This window comes from Euphorbia lathyris, chromosome 5 (genome assembly GCF_963576675.1).
Source record: "Euphorbia lathyris chromosome 5, ddEupLath1.1, whole genome shotgun sequence".
In the NCBI taxonomy this organism is placed as follows: Eukaryota; Viridiplantae; Streptophyta; class Magnoliopsida; order Malpighiales; family Euphorbiaceae; genus Euphorbia; species Euphorbia lathyris.
Window position 1 is genome coordinate 95,248,636 of NC_088914.1, and position 13,688 is coordinate 95,262,323.

Genomic DNA, 13,688 nt, shown 5'->3' on the forward strand with positions numbered 1-13,688 from the left:
GTCAAAATTTGATGGGCCATCTTCTCTTAGCTTACTTAAGCCAAAACTCCACAACCCATTACCAAATAGAACAAATCAAATAGGCATTTTTCCACCATTAAAACCCCAACTTATTACCTGCAACAAATTTCTAAGTCCAGAAAATCACAAGGTCAGGGAAGAAGTTAGTTAAATTAGGTAAAATAAAAAGAAAACAAAAATGATAATAACAAGAACGATTAAAGCTAGTCTTGGTCAAGACTAGTTCTTGGGCTGCCTCCCAGTAGCGCCGTTAGTTTACGTCTATGGCTAGACGCAGCTGAGCATCAGCATTCAGCTCCCTGGGACTTCAAAATGAATTTCTTCGATCCCCTGAGCTTGGAATTTTTCATAGAAAGGCTTCAGTCGATGTCCGTTGACCTTAAAACATTTGTCCCCTTCCATACTTCGGATTTCGACAGCGCCATGAGGAAACACCTTAGTAACTATGAAAGGACCCATCCATTTAGTCCTTAATTTTCCAGCGAATATCTTGAGCCGGGAATGGTACAGAAGTACTTTTTGCCCGACTAGGAATTGTTTTCTTGTGATCATACTGTCATGGAATTGCTTAGTCCTCTGCTTGTAAATTCTCGAACTCTCATAGGCCTCATTCCTTAGTTCCTCTAATTCCTGCAGTTGTAACTTTCTCTCCTCTCCCGCTTCATCAAAGGCCATGTTGCACTTTTTTACAGCCCAGAACGCTCGGTGCTCCAATTCCACGGGAAGATGACATGGTTTCCCATAAACCAGTCTGTAAGGAGACATGCCGATCGGAGTTTTATACGCTGTCCTATATGCCCAGAGGGCGTCCTCCAGTCGAGCACTCCAATCCTTTCGTGTGAAATTGACCGTCTTTTCCAGGATAGATTTTATCTCGCGATTTGAAACTTCTGCCTGACCATTGGTCTGAGGATGATATGTCGTCGACACTCGATGGTTGACACCATATTTCTTCAGCAGGGAGGTCATGACTCTGTTGCAAAAATGAGTCCCCCTATCACTGATGAGAACTCGGGGCATCCCAAACCTGCAAAAAATATATCCCTGCAGAAATTTCACAACTGTTTGCACATCATCAGTTCTGGTGGCTATCGCTTCCACCCATTTTGATACATAATCCACTGCCAACAATATGTAAAGATACCCAAACGAGCTTGGAAACGGACCCATGAAATCGATCCCCCACACGTCAAATATTTCACAAGTTAAGATGGACGTTAGGGGCATTTGATCTCTCTGGCTCAAATTACCTGACTTTTGACAACTGGCACATGATTTACAGAATAAATAAGAATCACGGTGAATATTAGGCCAAAACAATCCGCATTCAAGCACTTTCCGTGCTGTTCTTTTGGGACCAAAGTGACCGCCGCACGATCCGGAATGACTGAATTACAGTACAGACTCTATTTCATTTTCCGGGATGCAACGCCGAATCATTTGATCAGAACAGTACTTCCATAAATAAGGTTCATCCCACACATAATATTTTTCCTCTTTCTTCAACTTATCCTTCTCATGCCTAGTGAATTCCTCTGGAACAACACCTGCAACCATGTAATTCACTAAGTCAGCATACCACGGTGTAACGTATTAATGCTAAACAAATGCTCATCCGGGAATTCATCTTTGAGCGGTTCACTGTCCCCCGGTGAAAGTAGTCGACTGAGATGGTCAGCTACTAAATTTTCAGACCCTTTTTTATCGCGTATCTCGAGATCGAACTCTTGTAACAAGAGAATCCACCTAATTAGGCGGGGCTTAGCATCCTTCTTCGTCAATAAGTACCATAATGCTGCGTGGTCAGAAAAAACAATTACTTTAGTGCCTAATAGATATGAATGAAATTTTTCTAAGGCAAAAACAATAGATAAAAGTTCTCTCTCTGTGGTCGAATAATTGCACTGAGCATTGTCGAGCGTCTTCGAAGCATAGTAAATAACACGAGGCAGCTTGTCGATCCTCTGCCCGAGAACAGCTCCGATCGCATAACTGCTAGCATCGCACATAATCTCAAAGGGGTGATCCCAATTAGGGGGCTGGATTATCGGTGCTGACACTAGCCTCTCTTTAAGTTCATCGAATGAATCTTTACAAGCCTGATCAAACTCGAACGCCACATCCTTTTGCAAGAGTTTACACATGGGTTGTGTAATTTTGGAAAAATCTCTGATGAATCGCCGGTAGAAACCTGCATGGCCAAGAAAAGAACGAACCTCCCGGACACTCCCGGGGTAAGGTAAAGACTGAATAACATCTATTTTCGCCTTATCAACCTCAATACCCTTAGATGACACAATGTGACCTAAAATTAGACTCTGATCGACCATAAAGTGACACTTTTCATAGTTTAAAATTAGATTAAACTCAAGGCATCGTTTTAAGATTTTATCAAGGTTAGCCAAGCATTCATCAAAGGAGTTTCCATACACTGTAAAATCGTCCATGAAAACCTCGATAATTTTCTCAACTTAGTCAGAAAAAATGCTTACCATACATCGTTGGAACGTCGCGGGGGCGTTACAAAGCCCGAATGGCATCGTTGATAGGCGAATGTACCGAAAGGGCAGGTGAAAGTAGTTTTCTCCTGATCTTCGGGTGCCATAGGAATTTGGTAAAAACCCGAGTAACCATCCATATTGCAATAGTATCTCTTTCCAGATAATCGTTCCAACATCTGGTCGATAAAGGGAAGCGGGAAATGGTCCTTTCTAGTTTCAGCATTTAACCTCCGGTAATCGATGCAAACTCTCCATCCGTTTTGTACTCGTGTAGGCACCATCTCTCCTTTTTCATTCTGAATCACCGTGATCCCTGTTTTCTTGGGTACCACTTGAACCGGGCTGACCCACTTGCTGTCCGAGATCACGAAAATTACCTTGGCATCGAGCATCTTCTGGATTTCTTTCTTTACCACCTCCATCATGGGCGGGTTAAGCCGTCGTTGTGCCTGACGTTTTGGGGTTGCACCTTCCTCAAGATGAATTTTGTGCATACAAGTTGACGGACTTATCCCTTTTATATCAGCAATGGTCCATCCGATAGCTTCTTTATTCCGCCGTAGAACTTCAATCAGCTGTCCCTCTTCTCCCGAAGTCAATTTATTGGAAATTATCACTGGTAATGTATTTTCAGTCCCCAAATAAGCATACTTCAGGTGTTCGGGCAGCACCTTTAGCTCCAATTTCGGTGCCTGCACAATAGAAGGTAAAGGGCGCTCATTAGCCTCAATTGATTTCACATGGTACATGTTTCTCACCTGCTGATCAGATTTTTCCAGAGCTTCAACAATTTCTCTGATGCTCTCTTCCATATCATCGTTATCCATCGTTAGACTTTCGCTTAAGGCAACCTGCAACTCATCTTCCCCACTTAATTCAAGCAAATTTTGAGTGACAGGTTCAATTACATCAACACCACAAACAGAAGATATATCATTTGGATATTTCATGGCATCATATACATTGAATTGGACAACCTTACCGTCAAATTCCATGGTCAGCATGCCCTTATGGACGTCAATTTTAGTTCTCGCCGTGGTTAGGAAGGGTCTTCCAAGCAATATCTCGGAAGATTCCAAGGTATTGTCGTCATTTTGCATATCTAACACATAAAAATCGGCTGGGAAAACTAAATCATTGACCTGCACTAAAACATCCTCTAAAACTCCCTTTGGGTAAACTAAGGCTCTGTTTACTAATTGTATTACTACGCCTGTTTCTGTAAGTGGACCAGCATTCAAGGCAGAGTAAATAGACATAGGCATAACATTAATTGACGCACCTAAATCGCACATTGCTCTCTTGATACTAGTGTTACCAATTAAACACGAAATAGCAAACATACCCTTATCTTTGCATTTTTGGGGAATTTTTCTTTGTAATACAGCAGAGACATTTTCTCCTACAATTACCTTCTCATGTCCGGCTAGCTTAGTCTTATTCACACATAATTCTTTCAGAAACTTTGCATATCGAGGTATTTGTTTAATTGCATCAAGTAAAGGGATGTTTACCTCTACCTTTCGAAAGGTTTCGAAGATGTCCCTTTCTTCCTTCTCCCTCTTTGATTTGGCTAGTCGGCTAGGGAACGGTGGTCTGATCACCAAAGGTGGGTCTTGGTTCTCAATTTCTTTTTCTGGAAGTTTGTCATTTGTTGAGCTATCAGACTCTTTCCCAGATACCTCTTTTTCTTTCGCAGTGGCCTGCTGCTGGACCCAGGGTTGCTTAGTCTTGGGCAAGACCAAGTCCTTCCCGCTGCGCAACGTGACTGCACTGGCGTTCTGTCTGGGGTTTGTCTCAGTTTGTGAAGGCATCTTTCCCTGTGTCTGAATTGCACTCAATGAGGTCGCAATCTGTCCCATCTGTTTTTCTAGGTTCTGTAAGTTTGCTTGAAGGCTGGTAATCACCTTGCTTTGTTCCTCCTGAAACTTAACCAAATTAGTAATGACAGAATGATCATTAGAACTAGATGTTATACCTGAGTTTGGGTCGGACTGGGGAGGTCTGTACTGTTGGGGTCTATGGTACTGTTGTGGAGGATTCGGTTGCGGGACACTGTTTTGCTGTTTATAACTCAGGTTCGGGTGATCACGCAATCCGGGGTTGTATGTGTTCGAGTATGGATCATACCTCCGCTGGGGATGTCCTTGATACCCGAGAGCATTGAGCTGTTCTGGAGTGTCTTCTTGCAACGTAGGGCACTCATCCGTGGCATGTCCGGTCATCGTGCATATCCCGCATGCCTTTACCTAGACTGCTTTCCCTAAAACCAAATTCTGAACAAGGGAGGTTAGAGAATTAAGTTTTTCCTCAATTGCTGAAGTGTTCACCTCATACACCTTTCTGGAACTCTCTTGCTGTCTTCCGAATTGATGCGATGTCGCTGCCATGCTCCGGATTAGCTCCTTAGCTGCCGCTGGGGTTTTATCTATGAGATTTCCCCCACTGGCGGTGTCTACCATTCTTCTTTCCATGCTCAGCATCCCCTCATAAAAGTATTGAATGAGGGAGTGTTCAGTTATACCATGTTGGGGGCAGCTTGCACAAAGTCTCTTAAACCTCTCCCAATAATCATGGAGCGTTTCTATGTCCTTCTGTTTGATGCCGCTGATTTCTCTACGGATCATTGCTGCCCTTGAGGCTGGGAAATATTTTTCCAGAAATGCTTGGGTCATTTCTACCCATGTTGTTATGGATCCCGAAGGTAGATTTAGGAACCAATCCTTGGCTGCATCCTGCAAAGAAAAAGGAAAAGCCCTCAATTTAACTTGTTCTTCAGTAATTCCTTGTGGGCTCATACCTGAACAAACAGCATGGAATTCTTTCAGATGGTTGTGTGGATTTTCACTCTCCATCCCATGGAACTTTGGTAAATAATGAATCAGTCCCGATTTGAGCTCGAAGGCTGCGTCCAAATTCGGATATGTCACGCACAGAGGCTGCTGGTCAGCTTCAGGGGCGTGCAATTGCCTGAGAGTTGCCATGCTTTCTGTCTCAGTTTCAATTAACTCAACTTCTTCGTCTGAAAGTTCTTCTTCGCTGGAGCTATGAATTCCTCCGGCTTGTGATTTTTGTAGCCTTATCTCCTTACGAATTCTTCTTGTCAAAAGTTCTATTTCTGATTCGAAAAGAAGTTCTTTAGAAGGTTCAGACCTGGTCATCAATAAAATTAAATTAGTTAGAATAATCCCCGGCAACGGCGCCAAAATTTGATGGGTGTCGAGACCACCAAAAATAATTATAACTTTCTAGTGACAAACTAATTTGTAGATAGGACAAGTAGAGATCGTACCCAAGAGATTATTGAACAAATTGAATAATAATGACAACCGATTAACAAAAGGTAAAGTTGGGGGTTTTGAATTGTGAAGATTAATTATGCTAATTAAAACTGAAATATGAATAAAAGAAATTGAAGAAATTAAATCAATGGGTGTAAACTTCAATCAAGGGAGATTCTCGCAGGCCAAGCAATTTATTTTCTATCGATCACTGACTGTGAAACATGTTCTTAATTAAAATAATCTGAACTAGTTATAATCGTTCCTTATTCATTCCCGATCTTATCTTTCCTTAATTTGTAAAGTTAATCCAAGTATTCCTAAAGACTAACCTCTTTTCAATTAGACAGTTCCTCCTTAGCGGTAGGAATTTAATCAATCGAAAGCGTTAAAACCTAGAAAGACCTAGTTTAAGTTAACCGAATTCTTAGCGACTTCGATTTAAACCAATTTACACATTCATACGCTTAACCTTGTTAGAATATTCAGATGATTACAAATCCTATCTTCTAACGTTATTCAATTGAAGGAAAAGTGAAGACCCGACCGGATTCTTACCTGAGCTTTCAATGGAGATCTGATCTTATAGATTAATAAATGTGCAAACAGATTATAATAACAAGAAATAAAGATGAAGATCAACGATCTCACGAGAAAGAATAAAAGCTCGCCTTTGATTCAATCCCTTAACCGAATAAGAATTTAGCTACTCATAACCATGGAACTCGGCTATGATAGCTATACAAAACTGGAAGATAAACAAGTTCTCTCTATTCTCGAATTCGAAACAAAGCTCAATCTAAAGAAAAACGTAAAGAAAAAGGTCCCCTGCCTCAAAACATAATGAGGCCTTAAATAGAGTTCTACCCTTCTTAGTCATCTAGGGCAAAGGAAAGGGATCTTAAGACTCATATTCTAACAAAACTTCTTCATTCCCCACGAAATTAGGTAATTTAGACACTCCTTGGCATGTTAGGATGCTTGTTGGGAAAGTAAATCCCGAATCTGCTGAGTTGGCAATCCTGCTCCTGTCGACCTTCCTTAGTCTTGGGCCAGACTAAGTCGTCTCTGATCACAATTCTGCAGCTTTAGGTAAAAATGCCCAATTAAGCTCCAAATAGCTTTACTTTCTCCAAATTGGTTCCTGCAAGTACCTTATGATAATAACAAGTAAAAAGCTCTAAAATCAAGGAGTCAGAATGCGAATAAGTGCGAGAATAAAGCGTGTTTACTTGCTACTTTTTGCACTTATCAGATGCACATGTCAAGAAATTGATAAGTGGCAAACTAGAGTCCATATCTGTTAAATGACGGTTCGTGGGTTACCCTAAGGAAACTAAGGGTTATTACTTCTACAACCCAGCTGAGAATAAAACATTCGTGGCTAGGTTTGCAATCCTTTTGGAAAAGGAATTCCTTTCCAAAGTAGACAGTGGGAGTGATATTGATCTCGTTGAGATTCAAGACTCACAAACTCCTGCAGCTTATGCTGAGGATGCTTTGGGAACCGATATAGATCCTCTAAATAATGAGGAGGCTAAATCGGTTATACAGGTGGTGTTTTAAGTAGATTCGTACAGAATTCTAATGAACCCTATGTGTATATGAAATTCAGTGGGAGCATATCCACTTTCCTAATATTGTATGTCGATGACATACTGTTCATTGGAGGCAATATATTAACACTGCCAGATCAAGCAATGGTTGAGTAAATGCTTCACAATGAAAGACTTAGGAGAAGCCGATCAAGATCTACAAGGTTAGATCCAACCGACTTCTAGGCTTGAGTCAGGCATTGTACATAGACAAGAATCCATCATGTACTCTATGTTATGTACAAGGCCAGATGTTGTGTGTTGCACCAAACATGACTAGTCGGTGCCAGTCAGATCCCGATAAGGAACACTGGAAGATAGTCAAGGCAATCCTGAAGTACCTCAACCGTACCAAGGATGTTTTTCTTAGTATTTGATGGGTAGGAGGAATGGCAATATCAGGTTACACTGAACGAGGTTTTAAGGATGATAACCAGTCACATACTGTGATGTGATATTGGTTATGAAAAAGAGATAATAACCAAATCAACAAGTTTTCCCGATCTATCTTAAGGAATTAATAGAATCAAATAACAAACATAAATTGGTGATAACAAACCAATCCCAAAGAATTAAAGACAATGAAAGGAGATCTGACCTTACACCTTCGAATAATTAAATTGGAACCTGAGTGTTTGGCGATTCACAAGTAGCTTACCAAAATACTTGTTCACGATCAAGATAATATTGCAAGAATGATGACCCGGTCTCTCAAGCTCACAATAAAGAATTCAATCCCGGATTGAAAATAATTCCCAAAGGAAAAAAAGAACTTTTGTTCATAAAAATATTGATTTCTGATTGATGAAAATAATGAAGAATACAAGCCTTTATATAGGCTACAAAATAAACCTAAACCTAAACTAAAAAGGAAGTTGAATCCTAGTGCACCAAGGTAAAAGAAATCCTAATTAGACAAGGAAAAACATTAAATTCGTTTTTGTCCTTTAGAGCCAAATTTCAGCCCACTAATTAACATTATTTGGGCCTTTTAATTAGCTAGAAATAAGCCCAATCAAACCTATAAGGTTATAGCATTAATTTTAATGAGTCCCAATGGGTTTTGCACATGCCAAACACATGCAAGTCCAAAGCTTCTCTTAAAATATGATCAACCTTTTTACATATCACTATTATGGGCTTGGGCTTGGATACAACACAAAAACACACCATCTTTAATGACTTCGCTAGAATTCATTCCTTGTTTAAAGAAGCTCAAGATGAGTCCATTAAGCATTTGTTGGTCTTTCTTTGCACGATTCTTCGTCATAGGTCCAATTGACAGCTCCAATGGATCCCTCATGCTTCTACTAGGCTCCTTAACTCCAAGCTCCTTAGTTCCATGCTCTTGTGCTTTTGATATCACATCATTCCCTCTCTCTTGAAAAGGATTTGTCCTCAAATCTTCATCTCCTACATCAAACAAAGATAAATCAGCCACATTAAAAGTTGCATGCACACTATACTCACCTGGCAAGTCGAGCTTGTAGGCATTATCCCCAATTCGTGCGACTACTTGAAATGGACCATCGCCTCTAGGATGTAGCTTTGATTTTCTCTGAGCGGGGAACCTTTCCTTGCGCATATGCAACCACACCCAATCACCGGGTTCAAATAGAACACATTGTCGACCCTTGTTAGCTTGCTTTGCATAATGCTCATTCTTCTTCTCCAGTTGTTGTTTCACTTGTTCATGTAACTTAAGCACCATTTCTGCCTTTTTCTTTCCATCTAAACTTTTCCTTTCATCAACAGGCAAATGGATCAAGTCTAATGGTGTCAAAGGATTAAAACCATAAACAATTTCAAATGGTGAGAAGTTAGTAGATGAATGTATAGCCCTATTATAAGCGAACTCAATAAATGGTAGGCATTCTTCCCATGACTTAAGATTCTTTTGAATAACTGCCCTAAGAAGTTGTCCTAAAGTTCTATTTACTACTTCGGTTTGACCATCAGTTTGAGGGTGACAAGAAGTAGAAAACAACAGTTTAGTCCCCAATTTATTCCACAAAGTCTTCCAAAAATAGCTTAAAAACTTAGGATCTCTATCACTAACTATACTCTTTGGCATCCCATGCAGACGAACAACCTCTCTAAAGAACAAGTTAGCAATATTAATAGCATCATCAGTTTTATGGCATGGTATGAAATGTGCCATCTTAGAAAAGCGATCTACAACCACAAATATGGAATCATTACCTCTCTTAGACCTAGGTAAAGCCATCACAAAATCCATGGATATAGCAGTCCAAGGTTCATTCGGCACAGGTAATGGAGTGTATAAACCATGAGGCATAACTCTAGACTTAGCTTTCTTACAATTAATACAACTAGCACATATTCTTTCCACATCACGTTTCATATGAGGCCAAAAGAAATGTTCAGAAATCATGTCCAAAGTCTTAGCAACCCCAAAATGCCCCATCAAGCCTCCACCGTGGGCTTCCCTCACAAGAAATTCTCTATGTGAACATTTAGGCATGCATAATCGATTATCTCTAAATAAGTAGCCCTCATGTCTATAAAATTTTCCAAAAGCAGTAAGTTCACAAGCTTTATAAATAGATGCAAAGTCTAGATCATCAACATATAATTCTTTGATATACTCAAATCCTAAACACTTAGCATGCATCACATTCAATAAGCTAACTCTCCTACTTAATGCATCAGCAACTACGTTTTCCTTCCCTTGCTTATACTTAATCACATAAGGAAACGTCTCTATAAATTCCACCCACTTGGCATGTCTTCGGTTCAATTTTTGTTGACTCTTAAGATGTTTCAAGGATTCATGATCGGTGTGGATCACAAACTCTTTAGGCCATAAATAATGTTGCCACATTTGCAAAGCCCTAACTAATGCATAGAGTTCTTTATCATAAGTGGGATAGTTTAAGGTTGCACCACTAAGTTTTTCACTAAAGAAGGCTATAGGTCGACCCTCTTGCATTAAAACAGCACCAATCCCTACTCCCGACGCATCACACTCAATTTCAAACGATTTATCAAAGTTTGGAAGTGCTAAAACGGGGGCAGAAGTTAGTCTTGCCTTAAGCATCTCAAAAGCATCCTCTTGTGCTTTGCCCCACTTAAAGCCAACATTCTTTTTTATTACCTCGGTTAGTGGTGCGGCAATGGTACTGAAGTTCTTCACAAACCTCCTATAGAAACTCGCCAAGCCATGAAAGCTCCTCACCTCGGTAACTGAATTTGGCGTTGGCCACTCTTGAATGGCTTTCACCTTTTCAATATCAACAGAAACTCCTTGTGCTGAAACAATAAAACCCAAAAACACAACTTTCTCCATGCAAAATGAGCACTTAGAAAGGTTAGCGTATAATTTCTGTTCTCTCAAAACATCTAATACAACCTTAACATGTTCTATGTGTTCTGCCTCAGATTTAGAATAGATAAGAATGTCATCAAAATAAACAACAACAAATTTACCTATAAACTCTCTCAAAACATGATTCATTAATCTCATGAAAGTACTAGGTGCATTTGTTAAACCGAAAGGCATAACTAACCACTCATATAAACCATGCTTAGTCTTAAAAGCCGTTTTCCATTCATCTCCTAATGACATGCGAATCTGATGGTACCCACTCTTAAGATCTATTTTAGTGAAAATAACAGCCCCATTTAATTCATCCAACATATCATCTAACCTAGGGATAGGATGACGATACTTTACCGTGATTTTATTGACGGCTCTACAATCGATGCACATCCGCCAAGTTCCATCTTTCTTTGGTACTAGGATGACTGGTACATCACACGGACTCATAGATTCACGAATCAACCCTTTTGCCATTAGTTCCTCGACTTGCCTTTGTAGTTCTTTTGTCTCCTCAGGGTTACTTCTATAGGCTGGTCGATTTGGAATTTGTGCTCCGGGAACAAAGTCAATTTGATGCTCAATTCCTCGAATCGGGGGTAACTTATTAGGCATCTCTTCGGGGAATAAATCCTTGAATTCCTGCAAAAGAGGGGAAATACTAGAAGGAAGGTTAGACTGACTTACAGAAGATAAACAAAAACTCTTACAATAAAATAATAATAAATTTTTGTTTTCAAAATCAGCTTGCTTTACATCCCTCAATTTAGCATATAAAGATAGATTTTGGCTTTTGTTAATGCTCCTCTCTTTTTCTCTCCTCTCACCCTCATTTCTCGACCTCACTAATGCCTTTTCACTCACCTCTTCTCTCTTCACACCCTCACTGATTTTATCACTCTTATTTTCTCTCGCCTTAACCTTTTCCCTTCTCACAGATTGTTCTTGTAACATTCTTTGCATGTAGAGCTGATCTTCAAACACTTCAGCAGGTGATAAAGGTGGCAAAATATACTTCTTCCCATCCTTAGCAATAGTAAATTTATTTGTTCGACCATGATGTAGTGCTGATCGATCGAATTGCCAAGGCCTCCCCAATAACACATGACATGCTTGCATAGGTACTACATCACATAATACCTCATCAGAAAAAGAACCAATAGAAAAGTTCAGAAGCACCTGTTTAGTAACTTTGAGTTCGTTACTATCATTCAACCATTGTAACCGATAAGGATTGGGATGTGGAATTGTTGATATCCCTAATCGGCTTGCTAACACATTGCTTACCACGTTGCAACAACTTCCTCCATCAATAATTAGTAAGCATGTTTTTCCAAGTATGTTGCAATGAGCATGAAAGATGTGCTCTCGTTGCTCAATTTCACCACTCACTCCCATCTTCAATGTTCTACGAGTGACTAAGTTAACTCCATGTCCTCCTTTACTATCCACCTCTTCTATATCACTACAATCTTCTAAGGTGGGCATATCATCTGATTCATGTTCGGACTCACTTTCGGATATTAACTCACCATGCTTCATAACCATCGCCTTTTGATTCGAACACTCTCTTGCATAGTGCCCTCTCCCTTGGCACTTAAAACACACAATTTCACGAGTTCTTGTGGGTTTTTCAGTAGTTTTGTATTTTGGAGTAGTTCCACCAATTTGCAATTTCCCAAATGCTTTTGAATCAACCTGAGGCGTTTGGTCACTTTTAGAGCTAAATTCAGATTTAGTTTTGAAATTACCTCTTGGATCTGACTTCCATGGAGTGGAAGTAGTGCCTTTGAACTTTGATCTCCCTTTCTCAACCTCTTGAAGTTGTCTCTCAATTTTTATCGCTTTATGGAGCATCTCGTCCATGTGGAAATAAGTTTGTAGCTCAAGAGGGTTGCGAATCTCCCTCTTCATTCCCATGAGAAATCTAACCATGGTAGCTTCCTCATCTTCTTGTATATCAGCTCGGATTAGTGCCATCTCCAATTGTTTGTGATAATCTTCAACAGATTGGTTACCTTGAGACATGGATTGGAGTTCTTTCAACAACTCCTTATAATAGTGAGCCGGCACAAATCTCTTTTTCATGACCTTCTTCAATTCACCCCATGTTCTTATGGGTTCATCACCATCTCTTTTTCTTGTGCGCTTTAATTGGTCCCACCAAACAGCCGCATATTCAGTTAGTTCGGATACTACAAGTTTCACCTTCTTCTCCTCGGAATACTCATGTATGTCAAAGATTGTTTCAACCTTTCGTACCCAATCAAGATACGCCTCTGGGTCACTAGCTCCTCGAAAAGTAGGCATTTTAAGTTTGATAGCATTAAGATTACTATCTTTTCGATCGTTACCCCTTTTTCGGTATCCAAACTGCTCCTCCTCTTCAGACTCGGATAGTTCATCATCAAAATTCAATCTCCCGCGTCCTCCTTTCTTTTGGCTTGATTTCTTTTGGTTTGAAACCAAATCAGCCACAATAGCCCCTAACCTCTTCATCTCACCTACAATAGCTTGTTGCCATTCTTTAGAATCAACATCGTTAACGTTGTCCTTTTTAGGTTCGTTAGACATGACAAAATATATAAAGAATGAAAGAAAAGTGAAATCTAGTCTAAAGCAAGAAAAGAAGAAAAAGAAAGTAAAAGAAGTACCTCACAACCGGTTCAATCACCCTTTTATATTATCTTGATAGATCACAAGGATTATCTCGGGTAATATAAATGCCAATGAAGCAAAAGAATGACAAAATAAAGTAGAGCAGAAACTAGAAGCAAAGAAGACTAATATTGTAACGATAACCAAAGTTTAGCACACTAAGAATAGAATAAAAGACGATTTTCGAAGAAGAGACAAATGTTTGAAAGAAATTTTAAGAATGTGTGTTTAGCATGCAAATTCTAGAAAACTTGTAACTTTAGTACAAACAATGAGCCGATTTTTTTTTTTT

At 39.7% G+C, this 13,688-nt stretch overlaps 1 protein-coding gene across 1 annotated transcript; it reads right to left on the reverse strand.

Annotated features, from left to right (window-relative positions):
• Positions 1-312: 312 nt before the first annotated feature.
• LOC136229936 (uncharacterized) lies at positions 313-4,747 on the reverse strand. The gene is made up of 3 exons (XM_066018796.1): positions 3,754-4,747; positions 1,431-1,568; positions 313-1,295 (listed from the first exon to the last, which is right to left on the reverse strand). Exons 1-3 carry the CDS (start codon positions 4,745-4,747, stop codon positions 313-315), a joined length of 2,115 nt encoding a protein of 704 aa, XP_065874868.1.
• Between the last annotated feature and the right edge of the window lie 8,941 nt (positions 4,748-13,688).